Source organism: Lepidochelys kempii, chromosome 3, assembly GCF_965140265.1.
Source record: "Lepidochelys kempii isolate rLepKem1 chromosome 3, rLepKem1.hap2, whole genome shotgun sequence".
NCBI classification, from domain to species: Eukaryota; Metazoa; Chordata; order Testudines; family Cheloniidae; genus Lepidochelys; species Lepidochelys kempii.
This window is the reverse complement of record NC_133258.1, coordinates 152,008,623-152,028,835: the sequence shown is the minus strand read 5'-3', so window position 1 is coordinate 152,028,835 and position 20,213 is coordinate 152,008,623. Positions and strand designations below refer to the sequence as shown.

At 44.0% G+C, this 20,213-nt stretch overlaps 1 protein-coding gene across 10 annotated transcripts in view; it reads left to right on the top strand.

Annotated features, from left to right (window-relative positions):
- Nucleotides 1–343: 343 nt before the first annotated feature.
- The window catches only part of MOCS1 (molybdenum cofactor synthesis 1), a 51,543-nt gene continuing 31,673 nt past the window's right edge, over nt 344–20,213 (top strand). For 6 of the 10 annotated variants that reach the window (XR_012158197.1, XM_073338573.1, XM_073338568.1 and 3 more), the window contains exons 1-3: nt 344–573; nt 12,025–12,157; nt 12,581–12,748. Coding sequence is in view for 9 of the 10 variants with exons in the window: in XM_073338573.1 (XP_073194674.1) it covers nt 439–573; nt 12,025–12,157; nt 12,581–12,748 (436 nt within the window). In the remaining variant the exon portion in view is untranslated. Of the gene's footprint in view, nt 574–1,126; nt 2,308–6,170; nt 6,816–12,024; nt 12,158–12,580; nt 12,749–20,213 lie in introns of those variants that run through there. The other 4 variants (XM_073338570.1, XM_073338571.1, XM_073338572.1 and 1 more) reach the window with 4 other exon arrangements.

The window sequence follows — 20,213 nt, the reverse complement described above, 5'->3', positions numbered from 1 at the left end:
GTTTCTCATATACTTGAGCTAACCAGGAATTAGCAAAAACAAACTTTTGAACAGTCCGAATAACAATCCTATTGTCCATTTTGCGGTGGTATTTCTGATATCAAAATCCCTGCCAGTTCTTCAGGTGTTCTGAGTCTTCCAGGGAACACAAGGCAGAAAAAACCTGAAAATCTAAGACTACAAAAAAAAAAAAGTGTTGTTTTTTTTGTTTTTACTTCTTTCAGCCTGACACCACCTGCGCCCCCGAAGCGGCTGAGGAACTACAACTCCCAGCATGCGGCACGGCGACCTCGGCCGTCCCCGCATTGCGATTGGCTGGTTGGGGCCTCTCCCCTCCACGTGACTCAGGCCGGCAGCGTCGGCTGCTGTCCGGGGCAGAAGCAGCGTGAGGCCGCCCGCAGGTAGCGGATCCGTGCGGGCCGGGCTCAGTCAGGGCCTATGGCAGCGGCGCGGGGGGTTCGCGGGTGTCTCCTGCGGGGGCCCTTCCATGCCCGGCTGGGCAGGGGCTGCAGCTCCGGGGCTCCTGTGCGGCGGCAGCAGCAAGCGCTTGTGGCTGCCCCCGCCCCGGCTCAGGTGAGTGGCGGGCAGCAGCCCGGGGGGTTAATGGGAGCCCCGGGGCGGCGTGGCTCCTTGCAACGGGGGAGCCATGTAGGCGGGCAGGTGTCTGGCTCAGTAGGGAGGTTGTGGGGGGCAGCTGGGGAGGAGGGAGTTAAAGGGGGGGCTGGTGGGGTGGGAGTTAGCTAGGGAGAGGGGGCCAGAGGGTGACTGGATTTGAGGATCAGGTGGGTGCCAGCCCCTGGGGATTATATGCATAGAGGAGAGTGGGGCAGTAGTTATCTAGGGGGAGGGTGCCAAGGAAGAGGGTGTTTTGGAGGCTAGGGGTTACCTAGCTTTGGGGAAGGGGGGGGTCATACAATTAGCAATTAACACTGACAAAAGGCCACCTCTGGGGCGAAGTGTGTGTGTGTGTGGGGGGGGTCAACAGCTGAGCAGCAGGGAGGTGAGGGCTTTTAAACAAGATATTGGCACAAGCATTTGCTCTTACAGAATGTGCCCGGAGACCTTGGGCATCTGTATGGAGGAGGTAGCCTTGTGAAAATGCCTATCATGGTGAGCTGCAGGCTGCTAAATCTGCCTTTCTTGGAAAGCTGAGTTGCACAGTCAACTTTCCCCTCAAAGTAGCTATCTAGAAGGAAGAAAAAGATGGGTGGACTGTAGATAATTTTTAAAAAAAATCTGTTAAAGGAGCTCATGTTGTGCCTTTTCTGTCTCCTTGACTGAGACAGGCAACTACTGTTTGAACACTGATGATCTTGGTTTTAGATAGCACTTTTTTTCCTCTTTGAGAGATCCTAAAGTGCTTTACAGAAATATTGTGTACAGAAATCCTTGCACTCACCAGTGAAATGTAACCACATCTGGACTGGAATGTGGCAGCTGGCTAATAGGGGACAACAGTGCCACATGGCAGTTCACAGCTGGGAATGAAGGTGAAAACTGTATCCCTCTAATCTTAACTATTTTTTAAAAAAATTGCGGAAATATCTAAGAATAATGTTCTCTATTATCATAAGTGTGAGTTTATTCAACGGGGAGGTCTGTGTTTAAAGGGTGACTTTTTAAAACTGCTCTACAGGTAACCTTTTATAACTGGAAATAATGTCACACAGTTTAAGCTCCAGACTTAAGTGTTGTGTTTAGTAATGTACTACTACTTTACGTTTGGTTTCATTCAACATTTTCTGGTTTCTGTTTAAATATTCCTATGGAGTAATTGCAACTATAATATCCTAGCATTGGAACTGAAATTGACTGAAAACAATAGTGAAACCTGAATAGTTTTTCACTTGTCCAGGATGAGAGAAAAAAAAACCAGATAGTTAAATGGCATATGTGGTGAAAAGTAAATTAGTTTTTTTTAATTCTTTCAGTATTTATAATCTACCATGTTACAAGTACGGAATTCTGTGCATTTTAAAATGTTCAACCTCTATGTGTTAACTTTAAGCAATAACATTTCCTCTCCCCCTATTACAGGCTGTTTTTTGTCTCAAGTGTAATACTAATACTTATCTCTTAATTACAGTGTATTATTCTCTTGTTTAGTAATAGTGAAATTTCATCTCCTTTATCCATTTTGTAGTGAACAAGTCATTCAGCAAAAATGTTTTTCCGTTCTGGGTATACTGTACACTATTCAAAAGCACATTATCTGTAAATGCCAGAAGTGGCCATCTTTGTTGAAATTGGCCAACTGATGATCAACTGGATGTAACCCAAGAGGTCATGTGGACTTCCTAGTAGAAGGTTGTTTGTTTACTTTGCACAGCTGTCTTGAAACTGAATTTCCTCAGCAAAAACATTGTCCTAACTAGGCTGCTCCCAATTTAATTGTTAGATGCCTCGAAAATTAATTCCACCTCCTTGGTGCCAAACTGAGGGTGGAAGGGCACAACAGAAACATGCAGAGTGTAAGTGTCTGGCACACGTCTGCAAAAATAGGACTTGACATACAGAATAATCACAAATTTTACATGATTTATTGGTTACACTCTCTCACATGGCAGCCCCTTAACGAGCAAAAAACAGACTGGGACTAGGTTCTGGTGCTGCTTTCTGGATTACTGGAAGTCAGTAATATTTTTAAACTGACGGTGAATTTAATACTTTTTTACAAGAAATCAAACTGACAGTAAACAACTTATCTGTCAGTAAAATTGGCTCAATAAGTTAGAAAAATGGTTGTTTGGTTTTCGATGGGTCACATAGTAGACTTGTTAAATTATGTGACTACAAGCAGAGCTTTAAGTCTAAAATTGCCATCCTAGAGACTGCATTTTTAAAATTGCTCAATCTAGAATACCTTGCTCTTTTGAATGCTACTTTGCAGGTTTCAAAGCAGAATATTGTCAATCACTTTTTTTTTTTGGCTTGCAAGAAGGGAGGAGCACTTGGGATATCTGGTGGGTAGACCTGTGACTTCTGTGTGTATGGTGGTGGCAGTTGTATTGTGGTCTATGTCATCTGAATCCCCCTGTAACTTAAGCAGCCAATCAATGTTAGTTATTCCATGTAAAATGGGGTTCTGTATCCCCCTTTCTTCTCTCTCCCTTCTGGGGGTCAAATGGCAGGAGGGATATTCTTTCCAAGTTCCTTCCACAAAATAAGCACTCAGATTGGTCACCAAAATCAGATGCTGCTCACTGTAGATTATGCAGATATTCTAAATATGATCACGTTTGCCACTTGGCATGCCCCTCGGTAGGGTTTGAATATGAGACTCCTTTCTGCCATCCACCTAAATGAAGGAGGAATTATCCCCCGAATACTACCCACTTGTGGCACCGGAATGAGATGTTACACACAATACATGTTAAGGAGTACTTGTGGCACCTTAGAGACTAACCAATTTATTTGAGCATGAGCTTTCGTGAGCTACAGCTCACTTCATCGGATGCATACCGTGGAAACTGCAGCAGACATTATATACACACAGAGATCATGAAACAATACCTCCTCCCACCCCACTGTCCTGCTGGTAATAGCTTATCTAAAGTGATCATCAAGTTGGGCCATTTCCAGCACAAATCCAGGTTTTCTCACTCTCCACCCCCCCACACACACACTCCCTCTCCTGCTGGTAATAGCCCATCCAAAGTGACAAAGAGAGTGAGTTTGTGTGTGGGGGGGTGGAGGGTGAGAGAACCTGGATTTGTGCTGGAAATGGCCCAACTTGATGATCACTTTAGATAAGCTATTACCAGCAGGACAGTGGGGTGGGAGGAGGTATTGGTTCATATTCTCTGTGTATATATAAAGTCTGCTGCAGTTTCCACGGTATGCATCCGATGAAGTGAGCTGTAGCTCACGAAAGCTCATGCTCAAATAAATTGGTTAGTCTCTAAGGTGCCACAAGTCCTCCTTTTCTTTTTGCGAATACAGACTAACACGACTGTTACTCTGAAACAATACATGTTGCAGATCTGTGATCTTCCTTTGCTTTTTGCATGAGGAATGAAGAGGAGTGTTGTGGGAGGGATGTGTCTGGTGAGGCTGTAGCAAGCAGCACTGTGGCCTGCTGTATCTTACACAGGCCCACCATGGGGTTGCCTAAGTAGTTCCAATTAAGCAATATTTGGGCTTACTTTTTAAGGACCCAGTGGCAATTTTTATTTACTTGTAGCCCATGGGGTTTTACATTTAACTTGGGGGCCACTTTTTCTCTGGGCTCTTTTTTTTTTTTTTCCTTAGGCCAAGCACTGCCCCTCACATGCAGCATGATGGTGCAAGCCCTGCCCCTATGCTGCTCCCGTAGCCTCACTCCCTCTGGGTTTGGATGGCTTTTTTTTAGACCAGTCATGCTTGTTTTTTCACCCCCAGCAAAATCCTCTACAAATGCCTATTTAGTGATTTGTCAAGACAAACACTTGATCGTTTTTCGTTAGTCTCTCAGAGAACTCTGTTAAATCTTTATAGTCTCTGGAAAGTGAAGTGAAGAATGTCTGAGGGCTTCAGCCCTGGGTGGCAGGGCTCAGGTTACTGGCCCCCTGCCTGGGGCTGAACCCCTTGAGCTTTGGCTTTGCTCCCACTCCACCTGGGGGGTGGGGCTCAGGTTTTGGCACCCCCACCAGGATGGCGGGGCTCAGGCAGGCTCAGGCTTCAGTCCCTGCTCCTGGGGTCATGTAGTAATTTTTGTTGTCAGAAGGGGGTTGTGGTGCAATGAACTTTGAGAACCCCTGCACTAGGCCATCTTGTGATATTCCTAATGGGTGTTAATATTTCTGGTGATAACTTTTTTAATTTTTTTATATTTGTGGAAAAATTACTCTAGAAAGCACAATCTGATTGACGCATCCGGAGGCTTGACACCCTGTCATGGAGAGTTACAGGAATAACTGTTAAAAAAAAATATAACTATTCAGTGTGATCTTCTGAACATCTTAGTAGTAATATAAAGTGTCAGATTGACAGCCCAGGAGTCTGAAGTCCTTTGTTCACAGATCAGGTAGCAGTACAGTCAGTAGCAGAGCAGGCTCCCCCCTATCAGTGTGCCTCAGCTGACCTTTCAGGTGGGATGAAAATAGTTCAGGGCCCATAACCATTTAATCCTTGGCCTTTCTACTGAGGCTATTGATAATGCCAGTGAGTGCCAACTGAAGAGGGGTGGGTTTTTCTGTTTTTGGTAATGTAGACAACAGTTCCACTAGAAACTGGAACGAGAACTACCAAGCTCATCTCACATGTCTGTGAATAACCATTAGTGGGAACTTGCTGTCAGCACCAGCTTAGGTTGGATTGACCTGGAAACGTAGGTAGCTAAGGATGGATCACTTGATGATTACCCGTTCTGTTTATTCCCTCTGAGGCACCTGGCAATGGCCACTGTCAGAAGACAGGATACTGGGCTAGATGGGCATTTGGGTCTGACCAACTATGGCCGTTCTTATGACTCCTCCCATTGCCAGTCCCCTAAACTGTATCCCAGTATAAGGATATGACAACAAGCTAATAAATAGGAAGTTCTAGCAATCAGGATGAAAACATGATCTCTGATATTTTACAGAAGCCTGTCTGCTACACACCAAGCAAAGATTGTTCATTATTTCCAAGAATACTTTTAAAGGGACCATATCGACATGAGTCTGCAGATCCAGATGACATGAGTTAGTGGTGAATCTCTGTTTGCATCACTTGGGCAGAGGGAGAGGAACAGTTGGAGTCATACTTTCACTGGGGAAAGCCCTGGGTAGTAAGCTTTCCTCTCTTCATTCACTTTAAAGTTGTCAATCTTTTATAACCTTGTGTTACACCAGCTTTTGCATGCTTCTGGTGGAGATTTTTTACAGATTCTAAGGTTATAATGAGAGAGTGTCATGACAATAACTAGGACTTCTATTTTATTTTTAGTTTGTAGAAAAAGAAAAAGCATCAATGCATTTGCTTTTAAATTACAAGCAGCTTCTAGTGCTCAAGCAACATTACAATAACAAACCATTTTATGCAACTGAAGAAAAATTCAATTAAGGAAGCAGATCTTGATTTCAGTTTCAAAAAGTATGTTTAAACAGCTAAAAGATTTTATAAAACTACAGTAAAACCTGCTTAGCGACCACCTCTGAAGAGAGACCACCCGTCACAAGTGAGTACTTGCAGAGGCCATGGAACTTGTCCCCCTATAATTTAACTGAAAAAACTGTGACGAGCGGCCATCTGTCATCTGCAACCAGTGACATTTTCTTACTCCCTTCAGAGCTGGGTGCCCAGCCACCACTCTCCGCTCTGCCTTCAGAACTGGGCGGCCGGAGAACAGCGGCTGCTGGCAAGGCACCCAGCTCAGAAAGCAGTGCTGCCATCAGCAGCAGAGAAGTAAGGGTGGCAATACCATACCTTTGAAGAGAGACCACCTCTTACAAGCATCCACTTCTGCAAATTCCCATGAATGGTTGCTCTTGGCAGGTTTTGCTGTACATTGGGAGTGTGTCCTTGAAGAGAGTGCCACTTTCACATTTATAATAGGCAAAGGTTGCTAGTTATCTGAAAATATGTGAAGCAACTAAAGGATGTAAAAAAACCACAAAGTTAGTTGAGGGATGAGCACAGGTTAAAAGTCTATAAATGTAGCTGTGTGCTCTCTTTCTTATACTTTGTCTACATTAGGGAATTTTTTTTACCAGAAATTACCACCAAAGCTAATGGTGGTTCATCTCTCTCTGCTAGGTGCAGGCCTGGTGTAGCACTCCCTAATGTCAACAAGGCTTCACAGAACTGGTAGACACACGGTGTGGTCTGTCTGCACTACCCCCTGGGAGTTAAAGGTAGATTTATTCCACTGCCTGCTCATCTGAAAGCCTTCTTAGTAGTTACCATGGATGAATCATGTATAGGGTCTGAGCTGAGAGCTTGGCTGTGTGTTGATGAGTGTCTGTAGTTATCAGTTTTTCCTACTGGCAAATGCAGACAGAGAGGGCCAGGGTCCTATATTGACACCCGATATGTTCAGTTGTTCAAACTGAATCTGGCATCCTTTTTAGTGTAGTAAGCAAACTTCAGACAGAAGCAGGCATAGATTTCCTTCTGCCTGCTGAAAATGGATGACCGACAGTAGAAGTACTGGTAACTAAGGGTATGTCCACACTGCAATAAAAGACCCGTGACACAGTTGCAGCTGGCCTAGGTCAGTTAGGCACAGGCTGCAAGGCTAAAAATTGCTGTGTAGAAGCTGGGGTTGGAGCCTGGGCTCGGAGACCCACACCCCTCACCAAGTTTCCGAGCCTGGGCTCCAGCCTGAGCCCAGATGTCAACACTGCAAATTTTAGCCCTGCATCCTGAGCCCTAGGAGCCTGACTCAACTGACCCCGGATCTGAGACTCAGTGTGGTGGGGGTTTTTTAAATTGCAAAGTAGATGTACCCAAACAGGGCTAATGGGCCACTTTACGTAAGCAGACACTTGTGCTTCGTGCCTATTTTCAGACCTTACCAGTCCACTGGCCAAGCTGCTATTGAAAGTCCTCTGGACTCTTGCCATTTAATTACAAGATCTCCGCAGTTGGAGAGCGGAAGTAAATTGAACAGTGGTCTCTGGGAAGATTATGTTCCTACAAAAGGATTGTTTCTGCTTTTTAAAAAAGGTTTGCAGTGTTAGAACAGCTGTGAATGAGTCAAAATAGCTTCAGCTATTAGATGTCACCTCTCTGCACCTCCCACTGTTCTGCTGTCTGTCTGGCTGCACCTTGCTCCACCCCACATGCCCTACACTGCCTGGCTGATCTGTTCAGAGAGTGTATCTTCTACCTGTCTCCCACCCAAAGGAGTAACACGCAGAAAATTTCTCCAAAAAAACTTCTGAGGGGGAATAGGCTTAGCTGTATCTAGAGTATGGAAAATATTGTAAATATCTCTAAGCATAGTGCTAGGGCTCCCTTGTTTAAACTATGGAGTGACTAACGCTGCTGGCTAGAGCCAGGCATAATGTGGGCAGGGCTGTGCATCCTTGCTTCACCAGTACACCTCTACACTTGACCTCCTGGCATCCAACCTGTGCGGGCAGAGCAGTTCTGGAGCTTTTTCAGCAGCAACTTTGAGTAGCTCTTCTGAATAGGTTTTTATACCATGCTCATCAACACAGTATCTGAGCTCCTTCCAGTAGCGCACAAAGGCCTGGTCTACGCTTGGGGGGCGGGGGGGGGAATCGATCTAAGATACGCAACTTCAGCTATGCTATTCTCATAGCATAAATGCTATTCTCATAGCTGAAGTTGCGTATCTTAGATCGACTTAGAATCACTTACTTTGTGTCCTCGCGGTGCAGGATCAACAGTCGCTGCTCCCCTGTCAACTCTGCTTCCGACTCTCACGCTGGTGGAGTTCCGGAGTTGACGGCAGAGCGATCGGGGATCGATTTATTGCATCTACACTAGACGTGATAAATCGATCCCAGATAGATTGATCACTACCCGCCAATCCGGTGGGTAGTGTAGACATGACCTGAGTGATGTGACTAACATCTGTGACGTGGCTTGTTCTCTCATCCTCTCCATATCCTCCACATAATGCAGCCCTAGAGTCCAGTCACTCATTTAACGTTTGAGGTTTATAGTCAGATCCTTAACCTTTAACCCCTTATCCGTTATAACCTAACAAGGATAGTTAGAATGTCTGGAACTGGCCACTGTAGTCACAGGATTTTAAATATTCCTTTTTTCTTTAACTTGCTAACACAAAATCTGTCTCCTTAAATAATTTTATGATGCTGTGTCTGAAGAGCATTAATGGAAACAAGATGGATTGCATTTTTAAGAACCATTTCCACTGCATCTCACACCCCTCCTCCCATTATGCTAACCTTATTTTGTTCCCTTCATGTAGTGACTGCTCAGTGTCTATCATAATTATTCAGTTGGTCTCCATAAAATCTTAATATAATTGTGATTAATATAAATGGAGAAATGTGAGCATCCACCACCAGATAAGAGCATATAGGTATTTTAAAAACAAACAAAAACCACTTCTATAGCTCCTCTAATTTGAGCCTCTGAAAACATTTATAAAAGTGGTTAACTAGTATTCTCCCTGTTTTACAGGTGGGGAAGTGGAAGTAACGTGGGGTTAAATAACTTGCCCAGCACCCCACAGGTTAGTGGCAGAGCTGGGAGTAGAGAGATATAACCAGTAGGCAAAGCTTTCAGTAGAGTGAGATTGAAGACCTACTTGAAAAACTTGCTACTCTGATACTTGAAAAATGTACATCTTGTGGTCTCAAGAGTGCATCCAAGACTTCAGCTTTGGGGTCCATCTGAGCGTGCTTGTTCAAACCTTAAGAGTGAAAAGCTTTCTGAGGCAGTTGTCTATCCAGACTTGCTAATATACTGAAGCATGCTGCTTAGGAGTAGTCTCACATGGGAAGTGGTTAGGGATTAGCCCAAAGGCAGGGAGTGAACTGGCTGCTGTCACCCTGTCTTACTTCAGAGTCTCAAACCTCAGGCTCAGCTCTCCGTGTTAATAGCAGACCATGGATCTCAGTTTCTGTGTCAAATTGTGGTTTCACTCTCAAATTTTTTCACAGTAGCTATTTCTTTAGCCAGAGGCTTGAATGATCTGATAGACCATGGGATAGGAGGTGGAGGAGAGGGAAATGGAGAGTGGCCACAGGGAATATGGGTGGGGAGGTCATTTATATAGTCTTACTCCAACTCAAAGGTGTGTTTAAAGTTGACATAGTGGGGATATGGAGTGGGGAGAAAACCAGGCACAAGCTTGATAGGCGCTATTAATAGGTTTATTCAAGAACAGAAAGTTTTAGAAATAAAATTAATGAGGATATTGCGTTATTGTGAAGTGGAGAGGGAATCCCACAGACTTCTGAAGCCTGTGCAACTCAACCTGCTCTTACTTACTCCAGATATGCACCAGTGTAACTCCATTGATTTCAGTGATGTCCAGATCTATGCTGGTATAATAGTTTAGAATCCAGCCATATAATCTAGATGACTGTAAGCATGCCTGTATTTCTGAGGCATACAGGTGTAGTTTGAGCCTCTTAGAGAAAGCATTCTAGTCTTCACACAACGTATGTTGAACCTGGAGGCATCAGCAGAAACAAAGTTTGGCAAATAGCTCTTTCTTAATTAGTTTACTCTGGGAATGAACTGTTCTATCACTTTAATGTATTTTTTTAGATGTTGGCACTCTCTCTGCTTTTAAAATAACTATTTCTGGAGCGCTTTTGTAGTCTTAATCCCCATCCACAAACAAGTCTGGGTTTGTTCCCCAAGTAGCTAAGAGATAAGGGCAACCCACTCTGAGGATCAGTGGTTGCAATTTCCTTACTTGGAAATAGGTAAAAGACAAACTTTGCTTCAACTCTCTAATACCCCCATTCTTAGGGACGTTTTGCTGGACCACTGGTCTGTAGTTGATCTCCAGAGTGGAGTCCTTGTCCCATGCTGTGAGGATGGTCAGTGCTTCATAAGTAGAGGGTTATGACACTGAGTAAAGAGCCAGCAGCAGCTGACCCTTGGAAGCAGCTGACAGCATGATTTCCTACCAGCACCCCTCTGTGAAAGGGATGAGATGCAGAATTATTTATAACTAAGATGTTTTTAATCAAGCATCAGCTTCTCTTAATGGCCCAGTAAGCAAAGCGGTGGCCCAGGGGCTACTGCTAAACTTTGACTCTAGTGCACTAAACATTGCGTAGGGTTGCTAGTTTTGGTTGGATGTATTCCTGGAGGTTTCATCCCATGATATAATCTTTAATTAAAGATTAATCTTTCATTCCTGGAGGCTTCAGGCAATCCTAGAGGGTTGGCATCCTTCTTGGGGGGTGTTTCTTTTTTTTTTTTTTTCCCCTTTCCACCTTTGTTAGCTGCTGCTCAATACGGTTTGTGTCTTGAGCAGCACTGGTTTGAAACTTAGATTTGCCCATCCCACCCAGGCCTGGGAGTCTCTTATTAGCTCTCCCCACATTTGACCCCTGTTGTACAGTTCTCTGACCCCCTTCCCTTGCTGGTGGTTTACTTCCTTTAATTACACATGCATAAAGCCCCGCAAATCTGCAGATATCCCCGGACCATTTTTGCGGATAAGATGCAGATACAAATTTTGTATCCACGCAGGGCTCTATGCATGCAGGAGCATGAAGCAGGGATTTCAGATAGTGTTGCAACCTGGAGTAACTAGTCCCAAATGTGTTGTGCTTCTAGCACTTTTAGGCACACACAAGGAGAGGGGAACAGCATTGTGTTAGTTGCAACCTTGTTTAAAACGCTGTCGTATTACTATTAGGGGTTTTAGCACTGCCCTCCCTGACTAGTTACACAGAGCCTTTCACCTGGGAATCATGTTAGCCGAGCCATGTCCATAGCACAAGGCTTCGAACACAATTCAAGCTGGAAAACCATACTAAATATGGCTGTTGCCCACAGATTTAAAAAACCGTTCAAAGTGGCCCAATTTGTTCTTACGTTGGACAGGGCCTTTTGTCTCATACTTGAACTGTCACAGGCAGAAGGCTAGTGGTGTACTTTCAGTTGTAACTTTTAGTTCTTCTGCTAGGCAGCAAAATGCCTGGAAGGCTCATGCCCAGGTTTGAGGACCACAATTTGAAGACCACAATGAGGGCGTCCGGCTGACTCTTTTGGGTGTATATCTTTCCCTCTGTCTTTATAGATTTCAAGAATCAAACTGTCCTTGCAAAATGCATTGCAGAGAAGGCCTACAGCAACTGCTGCACAAAGTGGCTAACTTTAATATGGTTCCTTCCCCTTTATCTTAAATATGCAGCATGATGCAATGGAATTAAGCAGGGGATGAGAGTCGGGAAACCCCTGGAACTCCTTAGCTGTTCCACTGAGACTCACTTTTTAGTCTTGGTCAAAATCACTTGGCTTCTGTGTGCCTCGGTTTTCCCCTTCCATAAGATGTGGATGATAATTTCCCTGTGAAGTTTAGACTCAGTTCAACATTTGTACAGTGCTTTGAAGATGAAAACAGCTACCCCTTGTTTTGTTGCTTTTTCTCCTCAGGAATTGCCAAGCACAAGAAGAAAAGGTTTCCTAACTGAACATGCTGCCCCTTTCTCTGCTTTCCTGACTGACAGATTTGGCCGTCAGCACAACTACCTGCGGATCTCCCTGACTGAGAAATGCAACCTCAGATGTAAGTCTGTCTTCTTCCTTCCCCCTCCATGTCACAGTGAGGTTCATGTATTCCACAGGATATGGTGGCCCACCTGTAGGAACTAGAGCTGGGGAAAAAAATTTCAACCAAAACTCCTTGTGTGAAAAATACAGTTTTGGCAACACCCATACTTTTGCCATGGGTTGGCCTCCCTCCAGACTTAAGTGGCAAACTTTATTTACAGACCTGTCAAGTAGATGTAAAGTTATTTTAGGAATTAGGCCAGCAGCCTTGTCCGTGGGTTGCTAGTTTGACTCTGTTCTTGCTAGCTGTATTTCTGCAAGGCAGAATAGTTGGCAATTACAGGCAGTTGCTATGCAAAGTGCATCCAAGTACAGTGTTGGTTCCTTGCCAGTGGCTGATCCTTCCATTTGCCCATGTATTTCTTGATTGCTCATTCAGGTCAGTACTGTATGCCAGAAGAGGGAGTTCAACTGACCCCTAAATCAGAGCTGCTCACTACCCAGGAGATAATCACCATTGCCAGGCTCTTTGTGAAGGAAGGTGTGGACAAGATCCGACTGACTGGTGGAGAACCACTCATCCGGCCTGACGTGGTTGATATTGTGGGTAAGTTTCTGGTCTGGCTTTCTCCTCCTTTAGCAGCGCCACAAATCATGCAGCACAAAGATGTCTCGGCCTAATCAAATTGAGTAGCATGGCATGTGGGCTACGCTCTGAGGGAATGTTCCCTATCATGATCTGAGAACCCTATTCGTGTAATCAAATGTTCACAAATAGTCTCTTCCATCTGCAAGCACCATCTCCCTCTGCACCCTACCAAATACATGCAATACGGGGTTATTGCGTGCAGCAAACCTCCAGTGCTTTGCACCGTTCTGTTTTTGAATCTCCCAAATGATGGGGCTTCTTCCACGTCACATCCTGTACCAGCCAAATCCTGTACATTGTCTTCATGTTCAGTTTCAGAGACTGAATTCCAGCAGTCCAGCCTGGAGGTGACACATGCATAGGTTGCTGTGGGCAGGTTCTCATCCAGGAGGAAGGGAAGAAGTTTCTTAACAAGCTGCAGGTAAAAGAAGGCACTTTTTAGATACTGGTGCTGCCTGGTCAGCCCAGCATATTGAGGAGTCAAGCAAGGCCTGAGGCTTTGTGCCTGTCTGACAAAGGAGAGCTGTCTGCCTTCAGTGGCAGGTGGAGACACTGTCTCTGCTAGTTCTTCAGTGCATTTCCCCTTTCTGACTAGGTGTCGTATCCATCTTGCCTCGATTCAGCTTGAGCCAGCTGCACTTCATCCAGGAGCTGATTTCTGCTGCTGTTCCCCCCACAAGACATTCTGACGTCTTGTTAGTGGCAGTGGTTCCACCACTTGAGAATGAGAGATGTAGTTGAGTGCAATGGGCACCCCATTGTCTGCTGAGCCCAGGGGGTCTGACTAAATCCCAGTGGACTTGTGTAGATATTGAAAATAACAGGGAATAGTATGGATCCCCGTGGGACTCTGCAGATGAGTGCCTTTGGAGCAGGGCGGGGGCAATTACCTTTTGCCATTCAGTCTACTGGAGAGGAATGAATGGAATCACTGTAGTCTTGGGCCACCTACTCCTGCTACATCATGTAGCCGGGTTAGTAAGTGGTCCTCTGTGTCAAAGGCAGCAAAAAGGTCCAGCAGTGTGAACATGGAAGTCTTGTGTCCATGGCCATAATGTCATTAGTGCCAATGGAACTGTCTCTGTGTTGAGCCCTGATTGTGAGACATCCAGGATGTTGGCCCATGTCATGTGTGGTTATTGGAGCTTGGTGGTTACTGATCCTTCAGTTATTTTGTCTAGAAAGGGGAGGCTGGAGACCATATGGTTGTTGGGGAGATCTTCAGGTCCAGTGATGGCTTCTTGGGCACTGGGCAAACTCTTTTTCAAAGAGTTTTGTAGGTGTGCTTGTATGAAGGAGACATTGATTATTTCCATTGAGAGCGGGCATAGTTGTTCTTCGCTGGCTTTTATAAGAGCATGGATCCATTTCACAGGTTGTGGCTCTAACATTTGTTAGGGCTTCTTAAGTTTGTTCTGTGTGATGGGGCCAAACTGTGTCAGGGTGGGTAATAGAGTCTGGTTTGAGTGCAGTTTCGTTTGTTCCAGTGTGTTCCATACATTTTCAATTTATCTTGTCAGCAAAATATGCTGACTGCTCTTCCCCATGCTTGGTGCTTGTGTCAGATATTTGGGCTATGCTGTCTGGATTAATTAACGAGTTCACTATGCAAAATAGCCGTGCTGGCCTTGGTAATGGAGGGGTAGAAGGCTCATTTTGCATCCGTGACTGCAGTGGCTTAATCCTGTAAGAGCTGTCTGTGCTGCTGGAGGATGGATTCAGAATATGGTTTGCACTCAAGCTTTCTGCCTGTGCACTTTGCCTGCTGTAGCTGATGTGTGAACCCGAGTGATCATTTTTGGTTTGTGTCAGGGGCGAATGTGGCAGGTTGGGGCCATTTGTGTTAATGGTACTGGATGTTCGGTGATTGTACTATTGGACTAACTCATTGGTGTCTTGGGCCTTGTATTTGTGTGGCTTGTTCTCCTAGGGTGAGTTGAAAACCTAGAGAATTCAGGGGTCTACACATGCATTTTTTCTTCTTCTTATAGGTTGTCCTGTAATTTACTGTGCATGTGTCTGGCACCTAAAGACACGGTCCCCAAATAAAGGACTTGTAATTAACAATGGAGGGAGCTTTCACTGAGGCAAGACAGGTCCACTGCTGTGTTTTCTCCAGACTTCCAAGGGATATGCCAGAGGCACCATTACTGCAGCAGTTTGAGAACAGAGTTGTGGATGGGGAAGTGACTAGCCCTACAGATGAAGGCAAGCAGCCTGGATTAGCACCAGTCTGCATTTTCCTGAATGGAGCATTGTGTACTGTGACATTGTTTGAAAACAGTTTAACTGTTCAGTGGTGCTGGAAAATAACTCCTCTTTTTGAAGTTGTTAGACACATAAGGTGGGAAAGCCTTGCATTCAGTTAATCAATAAACTCCTAATCTGTAGTCTTGTTGTTAAGTGCAATAAATAAGTAAATGTTCCACGAATTAGTGGAGCATTATTCACATAACTCCAGTGTGATTAGAAATCGAAACCCAGTAATAATCTGAATGTAATAGAACACAACTGTGTAAAACCACCAGTGACTGGTGTTAGATAAATATCTGTCTTTAAGGGAGTTTAAATTCCAATTATTGCCCTTTTAACTGAAGCATAAATCATGTCCTGCAGACATGGATTTGGAATTAGTATCTTAAAGTGGTCTTTGCAAGATGATCATTTATAATATACCCTTCCCTGTTAGACATGGTTTACATTTCTGAATTTTGCTATTTGTAATAGTCTGTGTTTAATCATTGATGGTGTTTTTCATTCAAACTGGACAATGAAACCAATTTGGTCCATTTCACTTCCTCTCGTTAGTTAGTTCACTTTTTGGATTTCATGTGTTAGTACAATGCAGTTTTGTTTCCAGCATTGTGGGGAAATATTTACATTTCTTAACTGAACCTATGAAAACACTCCTAATTATTTTGGATTTTTAAACCCTTTTTGTGTCTCACTCTATTTTAAGGCACCTTGCAAATCCTAGTCATCACTCACCTGCCTGAGAAGCTTTCCTTAAGCAGCATGCAGTGCTTAGGGTGTTTGGCGATTCTGGTGCTCTGAATTTAGCTTAGTTTTTCCACTGAATAAATGCTCTCTCTATATAAAGTGCAATATAACTGCTAACAGTAAAACTCTTAAAGTCTGTAAGGGATAGAGGAATAATCAGTACCATGTTCTGCTAAGACTCTGCGTCTGCACTTTTTTCTTTTCCCTGCTGCAATAATGTGGCTTGAAGCCAACATGGGAAACTAGGTTTTTTAATCTCTTATTTATCTACAGGCCTGCTGCAACTCTTCAGATTATTTAGAAACTCACATACACCATGAGTCAGCAGCTACAACTTACTGTAGGTTATGTCATGTCCTTTTGCCTGCTTTGAGTACAAGTCCCTGAGATGACTAGTAAATGGGGTATAGATGAGGCCCTACCAATTTCACAGCTGTGAAAAAGTGTCATGAACTGTAAAATAAGCCCTTCCCCATGAAATCTGATCTCCCCTGTGCTGCTCAGAGTGCCCCAGCTTGGGGGGAGGCAGGGGAGGCTCCTAGCTGCAAGTCCCAGCCGGGCTGGGGAGGGACAGGACTTGTCCTTCCCCCTGCATGGCTGCTCTGTGGAGAGTGGGGGGAGATCAGACCCACCTCCATGTACTTGTTGGTTTGGGACCCCCACTGTTACAACACTGTGAAATTTCAGACCTAAATATCTGAAAACGTGAAATTGACCAATTTAAAAACCCTCAGGCATGAAATTGATCAAAATGGATCCTGAATTTGGTAGGGCCCTAAGTATAGAGTCTGTCTTCTCTAGGTCAGCCAAGACTCCCTAGATTTGTATCAAATATATATAATTTTTATTTATTTTACTAACTGATGGCTGTTAAGTGGTCTCTGTCAGTATGTCTACACTTAAAGTGCTGTAGCACTTCAGTGTGGATCCTACCTATGCTGATGGGGGGGATTCTTCCATCAGTGTAGGTAATCCCCTCCCCAAGAGGCGGTAGCCCTCTGCCTAGCTCTGTCTACACCGTGGGTTAGGATGGCATAGTTATGTCTCTCAGGGGTGTGGATTTTTCACACCACTGAGAGATGTAAAATCCTAGTGTAGACCAGACCTGCGAAATTAGCTTGTGGGAGAAGGGAGTGGTGTCTCAGCTCAGTTCCTAGTGGACAGACATCCATAACACTAAAACTTCCTTTACTCAGTGTGACATCCCAGGGGCCAATCCATACTAATGAGTAGCTGTGTCACCCTCACCCTGTAACGTAGGCTGCCCTTTACAGCACCTTGCTGCTGTAGCCTCCGGTCTGGACTGTTCACAAACAGCCTCCAACACGCAAATCACGCCCAGCTATGTCTGTGTGTGGCCTGCAGCCAGCCACACCTTGGCTCTTAGCAGCAGTGGTTATGCCGCAAGGTGACCCCAATACATCCCCAGTCTCAAATCTTCCCCCAGAAAAGTATGACCTGTACTGCCCAGCCCCCTCCTGGACAGTGCAAATATGTTACGTCCATTATTCCTTTAAGGGAATAATATGCACACAACTTGTTGTTCCAAATAGAGTTACCCAGACACTTCAGCATGAACACACTGGATTAGATAAAACAAGTTGACTAACTACAAAGAGAGAGATTTTAAATGAGTACAAGTAATGAGGCATCCAAGCCAGAAATGGTTACCAAAAAAAAAAGAGAAAACGCTTATTGATGCCTAACTTAACAAACTACGTTAGATTCAAAGAACGTTTTCTCACCACATGCTTTCAGCAGTGTTACTGACCAAATTCTTTATGTCGGGACCCTTCCCCTAGGGGCCAACTCCTGCTTCCTTTGTCTCTTCAGAAAAAGTGAATGCGATAGGCGGAGAGAGAGGACTCCCTTGCGATGTTCATCCTTCCTTTTTATAGCATCAGTCCCCTCTTAGAAAAACATTTTCAGCTAAGAACTAGGAACCAAAGGATATGTAGAAGGATGTTCTCTGCTGTTTTTTCAAGCTGTTTGAACTTCCTTTGTCTTCCATTCCTGTCTGATGACTGTTAACTGCTTAAATGCAAATTAAGCAGAGCATCATTCCTTTGTTTAGGACAGACCTGTTTGCCAGCTTCTGTTTTGGCCAGGGCGGTGGGGTTTGGAATATGTATTAACACCATACAGAGGAATCTTATAACGTCATACAAAGTTGCCACACCTATCTGACTAGGACAATACTGATTGGCAAATCATGAGTTTACAAATGATACCTTACAAGACTTGTACCAAGATTATTACAATAGTGGGTAGGGTGTGAACATAGGTGTATCTGTCCCAGTCATTCATTGGCTGTTGGTCCTTTTGTGGGAAGTGTTAGGAGAGAGAGCCATAGGGCTCCTAGAGCAGGAATTGGTGCAGTGTGGAGTATTGGGTATGTTTTATCAAAACCTAGAACAGGAGGGAACTTGCCTAAGAGGGACTATGCTGGTAGCTCTACTGGCTAATAGCAGGATTCCTGCAATAAGACTTGACCAAAAAAACCAAAAACATTTTGAGTCATCAAACAATTATACTTCTCTTAAGCAATTATTTTTATGGGTCTCATTGAAAACAGAACCTTTGTCTCCCCATTATTTATATATAAAAAACTTTTAATAGCAACCCTGGCATTATCACATATTTTGTTAATACCTCATGTTTAGTCTACTCCTTATTTTGCTTGTTTGTCTTTGGCTTTTTTAATAGCTTTTTCCTCTTTGAAATACCTTGATATTTATAGAAATAATGCAATTAGTCTGGGCAGGGCTTAGTGACATTTACAAGCCTGTTTATATGAATAGTTTGAAATGTATTAGTACATTTATATATATGCTTGTGTACACCCTCTCCTCTTCCCACCCCCCTTTGCTGACTGCAGCAACAATTAAATTTAGCAGGCATGTACTTTGATCTGATTGTTGCTGTCCTGGAGCATGCTGACATACAAACATGCAAGATACTCCAAAGGACTGTTCTGCATTCCGATTTGTTAGAAACACCTTTTAAAATACTGTTGAGGGGTGCGAGGGGAGGGATTTTTCTTTAAGCGGCTAAGAGGTTTGTGCGGCTTTTTTACTAATATTTCCCCCTGAGGATCTCCAAGCTGATGCCGAGGACTGTATGGGGTTATGGTTGGAGTATTTGCAAAATAAAGAGTTGCCTCATTTACACAGCCCCATAAGAGTGCATGGCACTTTACAGACAAATAAATGCATTATTCAACGCATCTAAATGTTTTCCAAACAATTTAGTCCTGCAAAGCCAAATCAACTGTGTATCAGTTGCATTCTCTTTTAATACTGGTGATCTTCCCAGCCAGTGGCTGAAAATCAACTATGACCTTTGCTTTGAGGTAGAAAGAACTTTGAACCGTTCCTTTGTTTTGTTATTAGATACTGGGTTGCGTTTTGCTAGGAAATTGCACCTTTTAACTTATCGATAGGAGGGTAGGGAGCCATCAAAAGAGAATATGCCATTTTCAGAGAGAATGTTCTGACCAGGAAGGGGCAACAAACGTAAAAGTGGTTGTCATTTTTTATTTAAAGCTAAATGTTGCACTTCCACCTCAGACTCCTGAGGTAGGTAGTCTGATCTTCTTTCCCACTCCAGTCGGTCATTTTGCCATTTGACTTTATTTGTATGTATTTAGCTGCTGGCTTGTCTTTATTTTTTATTTATTTATTTATTTTATTTTGCTGAAGTGATTACAGGAGGCATAAAAGCAGCCTTAATCCAGCAGCACACCTCATGTTTGTATATGAAATCTCTCTGTAATCGCTACTGAGTTTACTAGTCAAACAGTGCAGCCGTGGCACAAGATAGCTGCAGATGTTTTACTGCTTAGCCTGCACAAATAAACAAGCAGGCAAGGATAGTGTCTGGTTGTGGTGAATAACTACAGACACTAAGGATTAGTTCTTCCATCTCTAATTTCTGATCTCTGGGTTCTGTCCAGTCTGTTCACTACACTTGGCAATATTGTGCCCTCCATTAGAGTCTCCAGTGAATTGTCTAGTTGTGTATCCATTACACAAAGAAAGAGGCACTGATAAGAACCACATTCTGCTCTAATTGGCTGGCTAAATTCAGCTGGTGCCATAATAGTTTACTGCTGGAATCCATCTGGTTCAGGCTGCAGCGTGAAAGTCTGATTGGACTCTGCTTAAACCTGTATTTACTACATCTTTCCAGCAGTGACGTCTGTAGTGGCTCCTGTTGTTTCTCTGTTGCTGGAAGCTTGGTGGTTGATGTGTGTTCTGAGGACAGCTGATGGGCAAGCAAAGCAGTTACATTGATGTACGTTCTTCTCCAGGCTGGAAGCACAGCACGTTTCCCCTACTGGCAAACGGACTGTGGTGTTAGCTAGTGCTTCTCCCACAACAGTGGCCACCCCTTCTCTGGTAGCTCACTCCTGGTGCATGGG